Source organism: Haliaeetus leucocephalus, unplaced genomic scaffold, assembly GCF_000737465.1.
Source record: "Haliaeetus leucocephalus isolate CR32 unplaced genomic scaffold, Haliaeetus_leucocephalus-4.0 Scaffold140, whole genome shotgun sequence".
NCBI lineage: Eukaryota > Metazoa > Chordata > Aves > Accipitriformes > Accipitridae > Haliaeetus > Haliaeetus leucocephalus.
The window spans coordinates 5,841,117-5,860,850 of NW_010972576.1; the positions used below are offsets into that span (position 1 = coordinate 5,841,117).

General features: G+C 38.3%; 1 protein-coding gene across 5 annotated transcripts in view; it reads right to left on the bottom strand.

The window, feature by feature from the left end:
• TRIM2 (tripartite motif containing 2) overlaps window positions 1-19,734 on the bottom strand; it is a 74,194-nt gene continuing 54,460 nt past the window's right edge. For 2 of the 5 annotated variants that reach the window (XM_010586118.1, XM_010586119.1), the window contains 6 exons: window positions 16,824-16,927; window positions 15,350-15,517; window positions 9,748-9,916; window positions 7,996-8,066; window positions 5,350-5,490; window positions 135-4,326 (listed from right to left, as the gene is read on the bottom strand). In XM_010586118.1, coding sequence (XP_010584420.1) covers window positions 4,174-4,326; window positions 5,350-5,490; window positions 7,996-8,066; window positions 9,748-9,916; window positions 15,350-15,517; window positions 16,824-16,927 — 806 coding nt within the window. In that variant the 3' untranslated portion in view covers window positions 135-4,173. Of the gene's footprint in view, window positions 18-134; window positions 4,327-5,349; window positions 5,491-5,548; window positions 8,067-9,735; window positions 9,917-15,349; window positions 15,518-16,823; window positions 16,928-19,734 lie in introns of those variants that run through there. The other 3 variants (XM_010586117.1, XR_775539.1, XM_010586121.1) reach the window with 3 other exon arrangements.

The following is a 19,734-nucleotide window of genomic DNA, read 5'->3' on the forward strand; positions in this document are numbered from 1 at the left end:
ACACACACACACAAACACTTTGATGCGCATCTTTCATCCTTGACCTTCAGGAGACAAAGTTTGTATTTAGTCTCACAGGGATTTAAAAAAAAAAACAAAAACAAACCAACAGCAAAAAAACCCCAAGTGAGAAGAATATTTCATTATGAGTGTCAAGAGAGTGCAAGGCTTACACGTACACAAAACATACGAGATTGACATACAAAGATGGAATGTACAAAAACTTTTTTAAAAAATCAAGAAAAAAGACAGACTCACTCCTAGAATTGGAAAGCTGCAGCGTATCAACTGGTAGAGATTTCTAACAGGGGCTACTGCCAATCACTATGCAGCTTAGGGAACATTCCCGTGTCATAAAGCCAAAGCAAAAGTGTCAGGGTTAAGGCCGTGTTGCTCACAAACATCAACTGAAGTGCTGTACATTCATCGGAAATAACACAACCCGTTAGGAATCTTCCCACTCCGTAGCACAAATACCTTTCGCGCACTCTCCACAAACAGGCCAAAACAATCACTGCTCACAATTCTTAAAGAAAATTTTCAATGTACATCATGATTTCATAACGAGCTGTCACCCACAACTGAAAGTCATTTCTTTATAGCAAACACAACATATTGGGCACTTGTAGTTCTCATTATGGCAACACTAGATCCTTAGTTATAAAAATATCAACATAAAATCGAAAGCCCTCTAGCTTTTACAGAACAAAAGAGCATTTACTAATAAATAACTCTCCATCTACATTAGGCAAATGCTTGCCTAAACCATTTTCCTTTTCTTTTTCAGCTATCTTGCTGCTGGTTTAGCCTATGTAAAAATCCCCTACTGTTTATATTGGATTTATCTGAACATATCCTTTTATTCTATTCACAAAACAATGAAAATATAGTTGGCTAGTTTGTCCTAAAATGCTCCAAATTACACAAGATCTGATAACCTTTTGAGATTACTTTTGAGTTGAAGATTAGTTAAATGAAGCACATACTTTCACCATTAATGCTGTGCTGCTAGTCAATTAGCATTCCAGGGAAGTCAAGGGAACATTTGGTTATACCTGAAATCTGGCAGCAGAATGCCTATAAAGCCTTTAATAAATGCTAACAACTCAGCAAATCAAGTAGTGCAATTTTGACGTTCACTTAATTGGATGAGAAAAGAATCTACCAGCTTTTTAGAACAGAATTTCTGCTTTGGTTGCTCTTTGTAAGGTTTGTAAGCCAAGCATTTTAGCCAAATTGGCTTCAGAAGCACACCGTAAAAGCAATGTGTTTCTCAGTTTCCCAGTGCCAGGTGGATAAGGTCAGGCCTTGGAAGACAATGCCCTATGCCACTGAATTTGAAATTGTAGCTGGCAGCATTAGCTATCAGAAGGAACTCCAAATTAGTGACATTTTCATGTGCAGTAAGTGCTGCTTTGGTGATAATGTCGGAAACCTCAATAATGTCTGAAAACCCAAAAGACTATTCAATCTTAAGAAAAAATCCACACCACCCCTAATAGCTGTTAGGTGGGTTCTAAGGGGGTTGTGTGCAGAATTCTGTATTTCATCAGGGTGCACTGGGCTGACATAGGTTATATAAAATCCTGGTAAACAATGCTGAGTCAAAGGGACTGAAAATCTTTTGAAGAAAAGTTTGTACATGGAATAGTACAGTCTTAAGTACATGTTTTGATATATAGGTTAGGGTCTGATTACTGTGGTTCTCAGAGATCCTGGCAACAGAGGATTTGGCAATGTTTCCTGAGTGGAAACCATGCAAGTTTAGCAAAATGTTATTATACAAATCCAAATTTGGAACTAGATTGGATTAATAGTATCCATAACTGACAGCAACAGCACATTTCTCATTTTCTTTTTACATTTTTATCTCAAATAACCCATGCAACCTCTTTTCCTTCATAATAAATACAGTTAAAATGCTACATACCTTTTCTTCATTGATAAATTAGCCATTTAAGGGCATTCCAATGTCAGAAATTGTTTGTTTGCCAGAAGGTTACATATAAGGACACTTAGAGGAAATTACTTGATCATCAGAAAATTTGGTCTACAACTTTGTTAAATTTTGATAGGACAGTTTATTGTGTAATGACTGAGATTCTGAATTTTAGGACAAACTCAGTTCAAGCAGAGGATATTTTGTTCTCTTGGTAATGACAGACTTGATTTTTATCATCTCAAAAATGTTACCACCAGTTTCTTAGCTGCATTATGTAGTCCAAACCTTAAGTCTTATACACAAAATATTTATTCAAATGAAATAAGCAAACTTTTCTTTGCACGAGAATTTGTAAATTGGCTCTATGTGCAAAAAATAAACAAGGGAAAGAAGAGGAAACATCTTTAAGAAACAGTAATTAAAAAACAGACAAACTCCACATTTAAGAATTTCGGGGTCTGCATTTTTACAAGTCAAATGCATCTTTACAAAAAAACCATTAGTTTTTCTCAAAGTCATTGAAACAACAACCTTTTAGAAATAAGACAAATACTTATAACAAGTAATTTAACAAAGATTTCTTTCAATTTTGCAAACATGCTTAAGATACTCCCCTGTTCCTGACCCAATGCCCTTTTGTTTCAAGGCCCTAAAAATGAGAAAAGAAAGACAATACTTCCCAGGCTATCATAGGCATTGGCAGCAAGCTCACCAGTTCCTCAAACGAGGTTTAAGAGTGAGCACTACTCTATCTATATTAGGCTATGGTAGCAATTCATCCTTTGACCACTGGATTTAGAAATAATAATAAAGCCAATGCTACTTTAAAAAGGACGAGTTCACACTTAAAAAAAACAACATTAAAAACAGAACCAAGTCATATGATTGTAAGCATTTCCAATTAAATTAATACTTCAACAAAGAACACAGTAGAGAGATCCAGCAGGAAGAAGGAGGGACATTTTTCAGAGTACTGCCATAGTCAAATGGCATACATATGTTCCAGTTTGCTGAAATAACCTACATTTGCCTTTTTTCATTTTTGTGGCAATCAGGCATACATACATACACACAAACAAATCGGAACAAATCTCACAGTCCTTATTTTGTCCTCTAACAAAATTCCCTTTGATGAAGGACTTCAGGAATTGGTTCAAATTCATTCTTATTTGTAATGTATTTTTTTCTCACGTAAAAACAAATAGCTTTGGTAACCCTTGGCTTTCCTATACAACCTCTGTTTACCACAGTTCCTTTGGTTGTATAATGTAGGTCCTCCATAGGGGTACCTCTCTGGCTTTCTGTCCTGTGTGATGCTGCATTTTATTTTATTGGTTAATACAATGAGTTGCCTTAAGGAAACATGGCAATGAACACATATGAAAGAGTGGCACACATGAGGTTAATTGAGTTGGCATTGTAATAACCCTGATCCTAATGAACTAGTTTGGTGTCAAAAGGTCTGTCGTTATACAGAAATTCAGCTCTCATTAATGTATCACTACAATTAAGTTTTTCCAGAGCTTTAGAAATGTCAGGTCTCTGCAAAGTCCTTCCAGCATATTGAGCAAGAGGAAGAGTGAAAAACAAGCACATGAAACAATCCTTCATTAATCCCACATGAGTAGGGAATTTGCATTGATTCTCATAGTGCTAAACGTTGAGCTGTGTTAGGTCTGACAGTTAGAGCTAGACGGATTTTGTGAGACTTAACCTTATACTAAAAGGACCTACTTGTTATAGATAGTAAGACTGAAGAATGTTAAAAGTGTAATACCTACCATGATAATGAGATCTAGAAGATTCCCAGGATCACTTCTGGGTTAAATAATGCATAACAATGATACTTCTTCAAATTTGGAAGCTCTGAGCAGGAGCTACCCTTCGCAGTCTTCAAAAAGCTTTGGGGATTTTTCCCAAATTTTTCTCATTTTTGCCTGATTAGTTAATTCCAGTTCCATAAGTTGCAGTTTGCATTTAATATCACATTGTCTTTATTAATTCAGTTAAAGAGGATTTTGTGTATTAACCCTTACAACAAAAAGTTCAGTGAGAAACGTAAGAGGTGCAAGTCCTATGTAAACAAGGTAAGTTTGGGAATTAACATGAGAAGTCCATAAGAGACTCCTTCATTATTAAAAATGAACTCAAAGTAGGAGATATCCTGCATTGGATCTCTAGGACCAGTCTTTTCTTAAGGGTGGACGATTATCCAGCTCCAGAGCTCATTGCTACTGTAAGTATCGATAGACCTTGAAGCAGTGATTTCCAGAGTCTGCAACTACAACATGGCCATCTGAAGTAAGGGCCAGACCTTGGGGACCATAAAGTGGGTCAGCAGAGGTGTTAATGTAGGATAAAAATGATCCGCTTCCATCAAAAACCTTTGAGGGTGAGAAAGCACAGAATAAATGTTATGAATAAAAAAGAAAAATAGCGGACACAAGTCTGCTCTCAATTATACCATTATACTTCTTATTTCTGAAACGGCTGACATACACTAGAATAAACAAAGGCAGAATCTGATCTGTTATTCTCGTAATATACAAGTTTATATACAAATGTATTTTCTTATTAAAAAGAACTAATTAAAGCTGCCAGAATCTTTGGCAAGAATTAAACATGCAATGAAATAATAATAAAAAGAGCACTCGACTGTTCCTTGTTCTAAAATAGCCAACTACAATAAATCAAACTCAATCAGGAACTCAACCAACACCTTGTTTTCCTAACAAATACTACCGTTGTGGCTAGCATGACTCTTAGGTTCCCACACATAGAAAACCAGGAATTTGTTTACACTGTTGACAGTGCTTCCTGAGAACAGCTCATAAGCGGCTCCCTCATCTTTATATTCAGTGAAAATAATACATACACTTAGTTATTTAATAGATGTTCTTTGGCAAATAAGAAGCCTTTGTGATTAGCACTTGAAAGATAAAAAGAGTGCAACTCTCATAACTTAAAAGCAGAATATTTTCTCAACATTTAAAAAAGATGATAAAAATCTGCTGCATTTGCCTCAGGGTCTATACAGATCATTTGCTTTTTCATATTTTCCACCATGTCTCTAATCTTCTGTTGGTGATTATAAATTACTATCATCTCAGCAATGCTTGCAAGTCTCCTTAGTCATCAAATAGCTTTTGGGGAACTACTTGGAGACAAAAGCCTTGGTCACAGTAACCATCAGAGTTGCTAGCAGTCACACTGGAGAGTCCACGATCTGACACCACCAGTTCTAAAACTGGACAGACAAGCAATGAGGCATATAAAAGGTTGTGTTAGAAACCACATCACTTCCAATGCTGCTATCCTGTTTCTTGGGAAGTCTGAAGACTTCAATGGCCAGTTATCAATCCATTAGTTTTCCTAATCAAGCACCTTTGAAATACAGACATTTCTACCTGTATTCGGCTGTTTCCCCAATCTGCTACGATAATATTTCCATTAGAATCTACAGCCACTCCAGTTGGTGCATTAAATTGTCCATTTCCTTCTCCATTTGATCCAAACTTCAGTATGAATTCTCCCTCCTGGTTAAATACCTGTATGGGTTAAAACAAAAACCTGAATATGGCATCGTATCAAATATTAGTAATCTACTACACACACACACACAGAGCTCAGACACAGAGATGGAGGTCCCCAGGAACCCTTCTGCAGCCTGTGCATCTTTCAAGAAGAGCTGAGTGCAGATACAGCACTGGGAGTCAGTCCTACAGAAACACAACTGAGCAGATACACTCTTCTCTGACTTTCATAATCTTAACACATATTGAGAATCATGGCACGCTGCTCTCTGTATAGACAGTTCAGCAACTGAATTCTCTGTGATGTTAACAGGTTTAGATAGCAGAAAGATGGAACCAGTCAATGACTATTCTGTCAGTGACCTGGATGCACCAATGGAACCAAGTGAGATAGAGGATGTGTAATTTACATATTACCATAGCCATCTCTATTTATTTTGGTCCATCTTGGACCCAGGCCCAGCTGTGCCACAAGGTCCAACAGCGTTCTTGGAGACCAGCTGTGGCTTGCACAAGAAAATGCAAAGACCTGACGAGTGCCAAATGCACACTGAAGTGCTAAGAAGGGGAAGATGTGAGGAAATCATCACTCACAGTGAACAGAGAAAAAGCATTTGGGGGAGAAAATTAATGAAGTACCAGGTTGGTGCGTCAGATGATTAAAGAAAGTAGAAAAAAGTCAACTAATAAAAAAAACAGGCAAAGATGTATTGCTTTCTCCCTGGGTTAAAATGGGGATGGCAAGTGACTGAATTAGAGAGAAGATTACATTGAGTAGGATTTTCCATAGAAGGTGCCTGCAGAAAGGAACGTGCTTGAAGGTTAATGGGGGAGGAAGGATAATGTTGCCGAGTGAGGATGTTTCATTCAAGACACTGGTGGCAGGAAGAGGCTTTGGGACCCGTAAGAGTGAAATTTATTTATTTATAAATGTATTTGTTATTTAAAATGAAATGTACTCTCTGCTCTTTTCCCCACCATCTAACAAAAGATAACAGCATCACCCAGATTATAAATTACTCTCCAGAGTGTCAACAATTATCTGTACCAATTTAGAGAGCACTACAAAAATAAGAATGTTTTCCAGTTAGTACCAAGTTGTAACAAGTAACATTTTTATCCCATTGAGTCACACCAGAGACAGACGGGAACGCTCTGTTCTCATTAGGAACGCAATAATTATAAATTTGCTAAGAAGCCACACTTCTTACATCTCTTCACTTGCTTTTTTTCATTTTAGTTTGCCCTTGTTAACTTTCTCCAGGCATTCTTGTTACCATGGTAAATCCTGCTGGTAGAAGGGTAATTTATGGATTCATAGGCCTCCTGCAGCTAAACCACATAAACAATCTGCTTTAGGGCTCCTGGAGCAGTCTTGGTTTCTTTGTTGTAATCCAAACCACATGAGTTGCCACTTCCTTTCTAATTCCAAAAGGATACAAGAGCAAGGTCATCATTCAAAAACTAGATGATTCAGCACTGCTCAGGACATGAGGGTGTCTATGCTTAGACAGGGATTGCCTATTTCAGGTGAATATATAAGATTCATCATTGCAATTATGAACACTTAAGAACTGGACTGAGGGTTCATCTTTGTGTTCAATCAGAACAGGCAGCCATTAGGTAAAATCCCAGGGATTTCACTGGTGTGTGGGACCGGCACACATGGCCTGAGAACCCGGGTAGGACAGCGTTCTGCTGCCTGTGTCCTCCTGGTGCTGCTGCTGCTGCTGCTGCGTGTTGAGGGAGGGAAAAAGAGCACAGAAAGTGACTGAAAAGGAATGTCACAGCCTGAAAACAAACAAGCATAGGTGAGTAATTTCTGAAATGGCCGGTAGCTCCTTCATATACATTTTCCACCACATGACATCTCAACATGTATCCTTGGTTTGGTTTATTATTGGGACAAACAAATATACCACCCTATCTTACCATGACTGTTTAACAGGCCACGAATCAGGACGTCCCATAGGTCTAAGGACTAGTGGCCAGTTCTGCCCAGTGCAGGAGGTACTGGGTGAAAACCGACGGTCTGTGTTACACAGTTGTTAAGAGTATCAGGTTGTAAATGGATCCAGTAATCTTAAAGCTTACAGGTATGGAATTAAAGATTGTCAGCTATCTTTACTTTGTTATAATTTTATTCGACTAGAAATGTGGGAAGCTTTTACTGGGAAATTCAAAAGCAGTTACCAGACTTACTTAAAATAGGAAAGAACATAGGGTAAAAAACAGGTTTGGCAGAGAGCTAACAAAAATAACTAAGTTGATATTATTTATCTCAGGTACAACTTATGTTTAAGCAACTGAATTAGAGAACATTATAGTGGCACCAAAGGCAACAGATTATATCTCCATTAAGCAATGTAGTGCATGCAAAGGTCTCTGAATGTGCAGTCTTTATATCAGACCTCATACATACAGAGTGTGATCTCTTTGTTTTTAACGATACTTTATTTTCCCTAAGAAAGTACCATGACAAAATAAAAAGCTTTCTAAGTTGCCATTAAGTGACAGTACCTTGACAGAATGGTTATGAAAATCCGTAACGATAATTTCATTGTTGCTGTTTACAGCTGCAAAATGAGGACCTGCAATGCAGAGGAAGAAAAACAAATAATAAAAATAATACCACTAAATAAAAAAATTGGCTTAAAAAAAAAATTATTCAGCCTGCCAGAATATTATATTTGGCTTCTGAGCAATAATTGTCAAACTGGGAATATCAATTTCATATTAAGAGTAATTTTGTTTCATGTTTTAAAAAGCTCAGCATGCCTTTTTATAAACATGAATAATTTCTTTTTCAACCAGTTGTCACTGTTATCAGTAAGAATTGTTCATTCCTTCTTCTCTCATATACAGATGACCATGTAGATATTTATGTGCTTATTAACAGGACAAAACGTGTAGTGCTTAGGCATAAAGTTGTGTATACACTGAAAATAGTTCTCAAAAAAGTTAATGTAAAGTCTTAATTGAAAGTGTCTCTGCTTTGTGTGCTCACTTCTTACAAGCATTTGAGCAACCAAGTTTTAGGATAAATACAAAAGTTACTTAGAAGAACACAGGGAAAAAAGTGTATTTTTTGCTTTATTTTGTGTATTGAACTATGTGCACAAACTTGAATAAAAAGAAATGGTAGCTTGGAAACAGGCAAGTATGTGAATCAAAATACTTGGTCCTATTTTGAGTTATTAAACAGATCAGAACTCAGTTTAATTTTCACAGTACATCAGTGTAAACTATAAAAAGAGTGAAAACCTTTACACTGAAAACACTCAAGTAATGACAATTCACCTGTTTTATGTAGCCTACCACCAAGAAAAGGTGATACATTTCTCAAATGCACTGTTACAGAGTATTCACACACTTATTTTCAGGAGGTATTCTTATAAATTTTTATAAATTAAAGAAATTGGACATACCCAGAAAATGTTGGTGACACTTAGCTGTGTTAGACCCAAAGCTCTTATAAGTTATATATATGGCACTTGTGCCATAAGACATTGCAAGAGATCTCAAGTCAGATGAAAGTAGTTACACCATTGATGGTATTTCTCTCTTACGCTGTGAACCAGTCAGAACATCAGACCAATCTATAACTACTTATTCAGAGTGACCAAACACCTGCAAAATGACCTGCATATGTAATTTGGCATCTTCATTTCAAATTTTGAAATGACAGCTATGCACTCAAAATATATCAGTTTGGGGTTTTTTTAAACTTAATTGCATGTTCTAATTGAAAGACACCATGTGCAAGCAGTCAGTTGAATGTAAGTGGCAATTTCCTCAAACAGGCATTTTCCATTTGCCTAACTACGTCTTCCTGATCTGAGTCTTAACACTATCCCATTACACTCATTTTCTAATGGGAAGATACCACCTAAGGCATTGGTTAATGTGTATCTGATCACTGAAACACAAAGGAGGTGTCTGAGTTGATTATCATGAACAGCAGAGTGTGGGCATTACAAAGCATTTATAAAATGCTAGTTAAGATCAGTCTTGGGTCACTGATCTGAAATGCTTCCAGGCACAGAGAGGTAGATAAAACAATCTGGTTACAGCTACATTTGCAGAACAGATGTTGCAGTCTTCCTGACCAATTAAACAAAGGGTGAAGTGAACAGTAGCTGTATGTTTAGTAGAACCTTTCCCCCACAGGAAAAATGAGTAGGATGTAGCGTCTTCAACATGCTCAAACATCATGCAAATGTGAGCAGAAGAGGCAAGAAGAGGGGATTTACATATTACCATCAAGTGTACCTGCAAACTGCTTGTCACCATTTCCTCGACTACCAAACCTGGTGACTATTTTCCCGTTTGGCTGGAAGATGAAGACACAGCATGCTTTATTGTCCACTACAATGATGTGTCCATTACGATCCACAGAAACACCTTTAGGGCCCATGAGCTTTCCAGACCCAATTTTGGCCTAAAAGGGAAAACACAAAACAGGAAAATACATTGGCATGATAGAAGTAAGTTAGTACAGTTCAGATTGTATTACAGGCAGACAGCGAGTTGGAGAGACATTTTTGTCATCAAAAGTTTCCCATTGGTAAGTGATTGTTTTTATCAGCTCTTATTGTGTACTTCATAATTTTGTTCGTCAGCTGAAAAAAGACTGCTTTCTGTATGTCCTTTACAGAGTGGAAAATCTGCCACCTCAGCAACTGAGTCCAAATATACAATTCATGAGAAACACAATCATCAGATTTGTGTGTCTTGATAAACTACAGCATCTGTCAGGAACCATCACAAATGGCTGTACAGCCAGCACTAGTGTACCAGCAGGATAGCAGACAGACATAAAGGACTTCTGCCTCCTACTGCATGCTATTTCTGAGTCAAGTGACCATCTGGTTATGGACGGGGAAACATGCCTTTACCACTGCCTGCTACATCAAGGCAGTCAGAGCTTATACTTGGAGCATCAGAGCTGGGTGGGATGTAGGCTATGATGTCCTGTGTTGCCTTTCTTGGGTGAATGAGACACCACGCAGCTTCTGAGTGCTCCTGGAAAGAATTTGAGCAGAGCTAAAGCTCAGGCTAACCTCTATATCTTCCACCAGATCCACGTGGGATGGCTTCATTTACTGCTTAGACACATGAAGTGTCAGCTGAAACCTGCAAAGGAGATAGGATCGTGCTGCCAAACAGCAAATAAAGTAATCTTTGAAACACTAAACAAATCAAAGCTTACTCCTGCCTTAGGTAAATAAAATTATTTCCATAATTTTAAATAGGCCCTGTGACTACCAAAAACATCTGCCAGCATAATCAGCAACAGGAGGGGAATTACATACAATATTCCATATTGTATCAATGGAAAAACCTTCAGTGGAGATGAGGTGGATTTCACACACAGTGAATTATTTGGAATGGCTAGAGAGCTGTCAAAATAACTCAAAAAATGTTAGAAGGGTTCTTTAGTAGGATCAAAAAGAAGGGGATCTAAGCAACAGCATCCCATACAGCCCAGAGAAAGCAGAAATTGAGGCAAAGCCTCTAAAGGACCCATGACCTACCTGGGCATATACCCAAGAAGATTCTAGGATCACCTTGCAACCCGTTTCACATTTTTCACCATTCTGCTCTTTTTTTCAGGCAGAGGTTCTAGAAACTGGTTTAATCTACATAAAATCAGTTGAGTTTTGCCCTTTCAGTTAGAAAAAGGTTATACAAATATGACCTAATTGTTTGGGGGTTTTGTTGTTGGAATGGAGCAACTTGCTTTCTGGTTTGGGTTGGTTTTTTTAAATGAGGGGCAGATTTGGAAGCAGTTATCCAGGTTGGTTCCAAAAGTCTGGTCTCCTGCCAGCCTCTTTACTGTGCTGGACAGGCAATCTACCAAACAGGCTGTGTTGAAAGTATGGATCCCAGAACTTTCAGATCCTGTAGTAATTTGTGAGAGACACATCCTACAAACTGAGGTCCATCTCTTTGGCAGAGAACATGATTTCCTGTTTCCTTTGGAATTTAAATGAAATAGATACTGAGATATTTGTCTTCTTTATGAAACAAGACCATTTTTCACATCACTGCCTTTGCAGGGTGGGACAGATCACCACCTAGAACAAGCAATACTTCTGACTTCTCTGCCCCTCTCCCCTACCTCCTGCAAGTGGTGAGGGGTAGCTGAAGCTCTATTAGTCTGTGGCTAACTATCAAGGTGGGACAGATTACAGGGTATGGAGAAGATCCATTACCTGACTCATTTCTCTCAATTCCCTAATGTTTTCAAAGCAAACAACCATGTTAGTATCTGAAGGAGCTCAACTACCGTTAGCAAGCCCCATGCTCCTGTTCCACAGTACATTCTCATGGGTGGGGTTGCAGGTAGAAATAGGAGCCATCCCAAAATAAAGCCGTCTAGGTTCCCTGAGGCTGTCTGGTACAAAGTCACCAGCATTACTACACAACCTCTTTCAGTCTCAAATAAAGAAAACTCCAGGGAGTAAATACTGCAGCTTCAAGACTATGCTTAGCCCACGTGCAATGATCATGTGTCTGGTTTATGTTCAGGTACATATGCTGTTATAAATTGCTAAATATTTAGGCAAAACCCACCTAATTAAATCATGCTAAAATATCCCCAGGGAGAACTATTAAAAATGACTTTGTGTTCACCAGGGGAAAGATATGAGCAGACCTACAAAATGTATTTGGATTGCATAACAACAAAGCAGCAAAAACATAAACCAAATGCAAATCAGTAGATTTCTTTCCTTTGGGGTGATTAAATCATATTCCCTTCTTTCCTCTGGGATGCCCGTGTGTTTGTCTGCTTGTGCATTGCACCACCTCCTTACCATCTTTCAGGATTCCTATGGAAAAATGACTCAGGCTCATGAGTACAGTGTCTTCCTGCCCATATAAATACATACAGAAAAAAATAATGAATAAATCACGTACTACATTAATGGGCACTCAGTGCTGAGAAGAGTAATAAAAATCACTATTCTTGGGCCAGGATTTAAAATATAATTTGCAGGCAGCAATAAGTTATGCCCACCTAGAGTTTGCAGTACTTTTTACTAAAAATCTCTGTTTCCAGTTTAGATCAAAACATGCTGATGACACATTACTGGGTCTGGCTGAACATATGCTTTGTATATTTTTATTTCAGAAGGTTTCTTAGAATTATAGGTTTGATTATTTAGAACAGAACATTATGAAACCCAGTCATTCCTGTTAAGTGTATGAATGGAAGTATTTTCAGACTTTTCTGCCATTAGAAATGAATAAAGTATAATGAATCATCTGAACCCTTAATAGAAATAATGTGTTTAATTGAATTCAGTCAAGGACGTTATGTCCCTTATTTTATAGGCTCTTATGAATTTAGACTGGTTTTCAAATATATGTTTATAAAGTCACCCTACCCAGATGGAAAATATTCTACTGTGTGATATTCCTACAGGTAAAAAAATCAGCTAGCCTATATAAGAATTTATAAAGACTTTTCCACTGTAGAAGTAGGTGTGTTAGGGCTTTATCTTGAACTCCACCAATCTTGTTGCTGTCTGAAAGGTTCATGATTGTCAGGAATTAATTTGCAGACTTTCAACACACTATCTTTTTCTGTTTGAGAACTTCCCTAATACGGAGATACAGCTTTGTCACACATTGCAATGTCACACCATAAATGGATTTATCATTCACGTGACCATCTTAATTCAGATGTTACCACTTAATCACACTCCACAGAACTATTCCTATCTGAACATGCAACCAGCTTCAAGCAGCTCCGTTCTTAATTCTTCTAATGAGACAAGAAAAAATAAAGTCTGACAGATAAAATGTTTCCTTTCATGTTTGCCCACTCATCTAAACTTGATCTTGACTTGCAGCCCTGTTTGGCTGACAACAAGCTATCTTAGATACAACCCTTCAAGACCAGAAAGAACGTAATTCTCTCCTCAGAGGCCAAAAATCATTCTCTTGGCCCTGTTCTCCAGTTCCTTCACTAGATTTGAACACCACCACTGCCACAGAAGCTGATACTGCTGCTTCACCATGCATTCTCTCCTTAGTCTAGCAACATGTCTTCTATAACAGTTCTCTTAAGGAATTTCAGTGCTGTTATCTGCCTTTTATAGATGAGGAAAATAAAGCACTGGGAAGTGAAATGGAAGATCACTAGTCACCTGTGAGACCCACGGCATAGCCAGAAACAGAAGCCCCAATTCCTAAGACCCTATTTGAGGCTTTTATCATTCACAGGATAATACAGCCTTTCATTTTAAGCCACTTGTGTTTTGGTGTAACCTTAGATTAGGGTTTGTCCACCTCTGCATTATGCAAGTTTTACAGCCTTGAGAAAACGGAACTCTGTCTTTGTTGCTACCAGTGACTGAGGAAGGTGACAGTTTTCTGCCTGGCAGTGGAGGTTGCTGGGGTGAGTCAGCCCAGTGCTGTAATCAGTGAGACGCCTGGGCCTGGCTCCAGGGGAAATTTGCCTTCTGGCTCGCATGACTATTAAAATGCTGCTAAGGGAGAGTAAGTGTAAGCAAATACAGAAAGAAGGGGACACCAACAAAAATAGTTAAAGTTCAAAACAGCCCCCGATAACAGAGTTAACAACTGGCGGACCACCTGCATCAGAGATCATATACAATGACAAAGGCACAGTCCTTTGAAGGGAAACATCATTATCCCTTTATCTATCTCTCCGTGTATCTTAGCACAGCGTTGCCCAGTTTAATCTGACAAAGCCTCTGTAAGAATTACCATTGCCAACACACAAGAAATTACAAGGCTTTGCCCAGATTCCCACAGGCTAGATCTGTGATATCCGTGTCTTGTGCTTCAACTATGTGATTATGCCTGCCCTCCACATATAAAATGCTTCTACAAACATTTGTATATTTTTCTCTCATAAATATAGCCTGTTGCATTGAATCTAAAAATATTTTATATCATTGATGCTTCATCTCTCATTTAATCAGTCTAGTCCCAAGAACTATAAAGTTCGATGCACTAACTTGTATTAACCACACAAACATTGCCAACTTTACACAGCTCTTGCAATCCAACAAAAACATTGACTAAAACCAAAGCTAGGCTCTATGTCAGAGGAACTACCTTAATAATTATTTTTTTTCAGTACCTGTGTCCCTGCTGCTAGCATATAGAGCCATGGCTTTTTCCTCCAGAGCTGGCACCATCCAAAGTGCTGGATTTACAGCAAGTCTTGAGAAGGAAGGAAAACAAGCCCTCCATGCTCTGTGTCCAGATCAAGCCAGTTCAAGTTAAAGACTTTAATAATTATTTCAAACACACATAGGTTACTCAGAGTATTTGGGTTCTTAACTAAGTGACATCTTTCTTTGGTTTTGTTTTGGTGTCTTCATGTTATTCAAGGTTTTCCGGCTGGTATGTATGGAGTAAATACAGGAAGTCATCATCAGTCTGCTACCTTATTTTTCTCCTCCATATGTCACTGAAGAGCCTTATGTCCTCCTCATAAGTTTTTATGTGTATCTGTGTGTATATACATATATGCACACACGTTTCTGCATAACCAGAATATTAATGATATGAAGGTTGTTGAGCTAGTCCAACTAGACTTGATGACATTAGCTATCCTTGACTATAAGTTATGGAAAGGCATCCAAGCACCTAGTATGCAGAACTGTAAAATGGAACATATTGTCTCTATTTGGTGTAACATTAGCATCACAGCTGTGACCTCTTCCTATTAATTTTACAACGTGGCTGTGTCATGGGTTTCCACATCACAACAATGGAATTTGGACTAAGTTACAACCAAACTATGTAGTTTCTTGACAAAAAAAGCCATTACTTTGCATTCCTTTGTAAGACGGAGAAAGCTCAGGAGAGTTCACATGATAACTCATACCTTAAATTTTCCATCTGATGAGAATAGGCTAACCCATTTGTTATCATAATCTGCAATAATGATGTCACCACTGGGATGCACAGCCACTCCTGTTGGCCGTTGCAACTGGCCAGGAGACCTTCCTCGTATGCCAAAACGGCTTTTGAACTGACCGTCATTGGAAAATATCTGTAACAGAAAATATTCATTTTAAAATTAAGTCTGTATAATAACATCATCTATTTCTTGGAGCTTAGGTTTTAGCAAGTCACTAATGAACACTATAGTCAGGAAGAGAGTTAGGAACATGAAGCACTTTTACATGGTCCATATTTGAAAGTGAAAGTGATTCTAATTTAAGAAGAGGCTTCCACCTGGACTCTAATTTCAAAATAAAGAAGTTCTCTGCACTTATATTGCCCTGTTTCTTCAGTGATCTCAAAGTTCTTTACAAACATTAGTGAATTAAGCTTTACAATGTCCCTCTCAGCTGGAAGGAAGTGGTGTTATTCCCATATTAGAAATGAGGAAACTGAGGCATTGTGTGACTCGGCCACAGTCAAACACTAAGTCTGTAGAAAAGATAGGAATAGAAGCTAAAAGAGAATTTCAAAATTTAATTATTTGACTTAAGGATAAGTACTAGGCTATTTCCTAAGAGATGTTTTAGCCACGCAAAATTCAGTCCACCGGTTGTGTCCCCAAGCCAGGTAATTAGACACTGAAGTTCCTCTGAAGTGGCTGCAAATTACAAAGTGTGAGGGTGCTGATAAATATTTGACTCTGTCTCTTTGAAAAGGTCTGGAAACGAGTTCTTACTGCATGTAGCTTGCTGATTCTCACATACTGAAGAACAAGCCACACACTGCTGCCTTATTCGTTGCTACCACATGGACAGCCTGAAGAGTGATTACAAATTGTTAATGGTAAAAAAGATACATGGTGAGCAAAGAAAAAACACAGCTTGATTTTAACACAGGTTACAGAAGCTAAGAAATCATTGGTGTCAGGGGTGCTACCACAGAAAAGATTTGATCATGATAACAGACAGAAAAGTCAATTAAGTAGACTAAAAGCCATTTGAAAATGACATCTACATGTTTATTTTTGTATTTGTATTTGCTTAAGAAATTGTATTTGTGGCACCTTGCCCTAGATTTATATTTGGAAACATAGAGTGATAAATTTACAATGTAAAATGGTATTTACAAAAAGGCATTTTTCCAGATTATTGCACCACTTGTTTTCTTCATTCATTGTCAAATATCATAAGGAAGGGAAATAAACTCTGATATACATACTAGATATAGTGTAGATCTGAAAAACATAGCTGCAGGTCAAGAAGATGGAATGATAATGGACGACAAACAAGTTGAGCTTCCTCTGTATTTTCTGTATCTGCTTGACTTGTACAAAATGTGTCTTTCCTGTACTACAAAGAAGGCAGAGGTGTGGGGGCAGGGAGAAAAATACTGGAAGTGGCATATCCTCATACCTGCACACACTGGTTGTTACTGTCTGCTATTAATATTTTTCCATTTGTAGATGCAGCTACACCTTGAAGATTTGTAAATTCCCCTTTGTTTCTTCCTTTGGTGCCTAAAATTGAACACAAAGCACAGAAGAAATCAGGTTAGACGGGACTAATTAGTCAGGACCTAAATGCCAACACATGCATTTATTACATCCTTGATCCATAGATTTCTATTTTGAAGAGTTCTTATCACTGCTACAACTTCAAAGAACCATCTCTGTAACATATCCACAATTCTAAGTACAAGAAGGGATTGTTCTTACTCTTTGGCATGTATGCCAACTCAGCGCCCATCAACGTAATTACCTCTTTGGCCTTCACAAATCAAAGTGTTCACAATTTCCCTCTTGTGTGAGGGAACCAGTAAAATGTTTTTTCATAAGTGATGGACTTCTTTTAAACTGCGGATTTTTATTCAACTGAGAAGACAATGAAAGGGGCAGTACTGTGGGAACATACAGACAGAGACTAAAATAAGAACATGGACAGATGACCAGGTTTTAGTACAATTAGCTAAATCTCCTCAGTGATGCCAAAAAGTTGAGATAAAATGTATCAGTGATCACTTTGGTTGGGGCCATTTCAAGACAGGGAATTTTCCTGTTCACTCATACACAGTCTCCTGTCATAGGCTTCAAAAATCCCCTTAGAAGGGAAACTCAGATGAAGAACTGGTTTTGAATGATTGGGACCTGTGGGCCAATGAAGACCAACACCTGGAGACTGACTGCTTCTGTAAAGACCTTAGATTGTTCTAATAAAGTAGTGTACACACACAGAGGTCCCATTTTTACCCAGGACAAATGCAATAGTGATTTACATAGAACTGTCTTTTCCCCATTGGCTTAAGGTGATAAGGAGCTGTAAAATGTCAAATTTTCACAAAAGGTCATTAAGTTTAGGTGCCTCATTACTTAGATGTTTGTTCTGAGATGTTCCAAGAAGAGTCACCCAGCAAACTGGTATCTTTAAAAGGTCAGCCCTAAAGTGGCTGGTCCAAATTATACCTGGAGCACAGGAACAGCATCCAAATTCCTGCTTTGTTTGTCATGGAGGCTCGGGGGTCTTTAGACAAGACTGCAATTATGATCTTGGACCCCAAGGTTATTCATAACGAATGAATGAATTTTGAAACAAAAAGACTCTATAAGCTGTTCTTTCCAATACTTGGATGCAGCACTATTTTTCCTGGTGAAGTATTTTTACAAGCATTCACTGGCTGCGTATCAGACATTAATTGGTTTCAATATATGGTTTTAACAGAAAAACATGTATTTTATTTTAGTGAATCCAAGATATCCTGGTGCTCAATGATTAAAACTATTCTGACTGTGACACCCAATATAAGACATACATATTAGCTCTAGTTTGTATTTAGCTTTCATTAGGGATGTGTATGCTCTTAACAACCCTTCTTTATGCTCTGGTGATGGCTGTGGGATGCATATTTCCTGTCACTGGCTAACAAGTAACATTTAATTCCTCTGCAGGTGGTGCTGCAAGCATGTCCCTTTGTTTCAGGGCTTGTTTTCTTGAGCTCCATATGCTCCATCCTCTAAACAAGGCAAATACTTCTCAATTTTTCTACTGCAAGGGGAAAGTACATATTCAGGGAATAGTGAGTTACACACCAATTACATTACCCCCACTTGAGCCATTTCTGTGTATTCTTTTAATGAGCAGCGCCGGAGGGATGCATGCAGTAATTTTTTTCCACCATATGCTAATGATAAGTTTCCTTTTTGCCTTTTAGCCAAAGAGAATGGATGAAAAGGGAGAAACATTCCTTTTACTACTGAGAGTAAAGGGAAAACATTTGTTAGAAAAGAGGAGGCGTAAGCTAGAGCATCTGGAACCAACTAGCACAAATTTTATGGAATGTATGCTCTTTACCCTTAGAAAAATGTTCTTGAAAGTCAAGGAATTTCATTTTTAAAAATAAGAGACACCTATATAAAGAGTTACTCAGAGTGTTCTTCAGTCGGACCTTGTAAATATACATCAAAGGAAAAATCAAAGAAATTATCCAGGAATGCCATAGTCACATTTCACAGTAAGTTTAAGAAATAGTAATTTATTAGCACAGCTGCAGATGAAATTCAGCTCCATGCAACGTCCCTGTACATAGCACTTTGCAGCTATTAAACCCACCACATAAGTCCTAATTTGCACACAGGCCTTTAGACAGTCCCCTCTGGAGTGGCACATATTTCTCTGAAGAAGAAAGCTGAGGTTAGTGAAACACAGCTTACTTCCTAACTTATGTTCAAGAGGAAAACAGATAACTTTGAACCTTCTGATTTGAATAATTCACTATGCCAGCAAAGATCTGAGTCCAAGCACAGGCAGTGGCAGCAGTTCAGATGATGAGAGGAAATCTTGTAGTAAAGTTTGTCAGCCTCTGGAAAAGCAGGCTCCTGCAACTGACTCTGTAACACTAAAGGATAATAGCTCTGTCCTGTAAGTAGAGATTCCTGCCTTATAAACATAGCTGCCTGAGACAGAGTCTTCAGCAAGTGTTTCAGTGCAAGACACCACCCCTCTGTATCAAGGCACCCCATGATTTGTCTCCTCTTCCCTCAGTCATGGGCGGTCACCCATCACTCCTTAGCCTAGGGAGGCACCAACATTTCAAATGCACAGGGCTGGAACCAGAGGACGGTTGTGGGATCCTCATTCCAGTGTTTCCCACACAGCCTAGTTTAGAGGTGAAAGCCTGCATTTTTCATGCCTGTCTTTGCCCAGCCTTACCTCCCTCCAGTTCTGAGCTACTGCGGGGCACAAAGGAGGAAAAGACAGACATTTTACTGCAACTTCTGTGGCAAGCTGCTGGGGATTGGGAGAGGACAGCAGAGTTTTCAAAAAGGGGAAA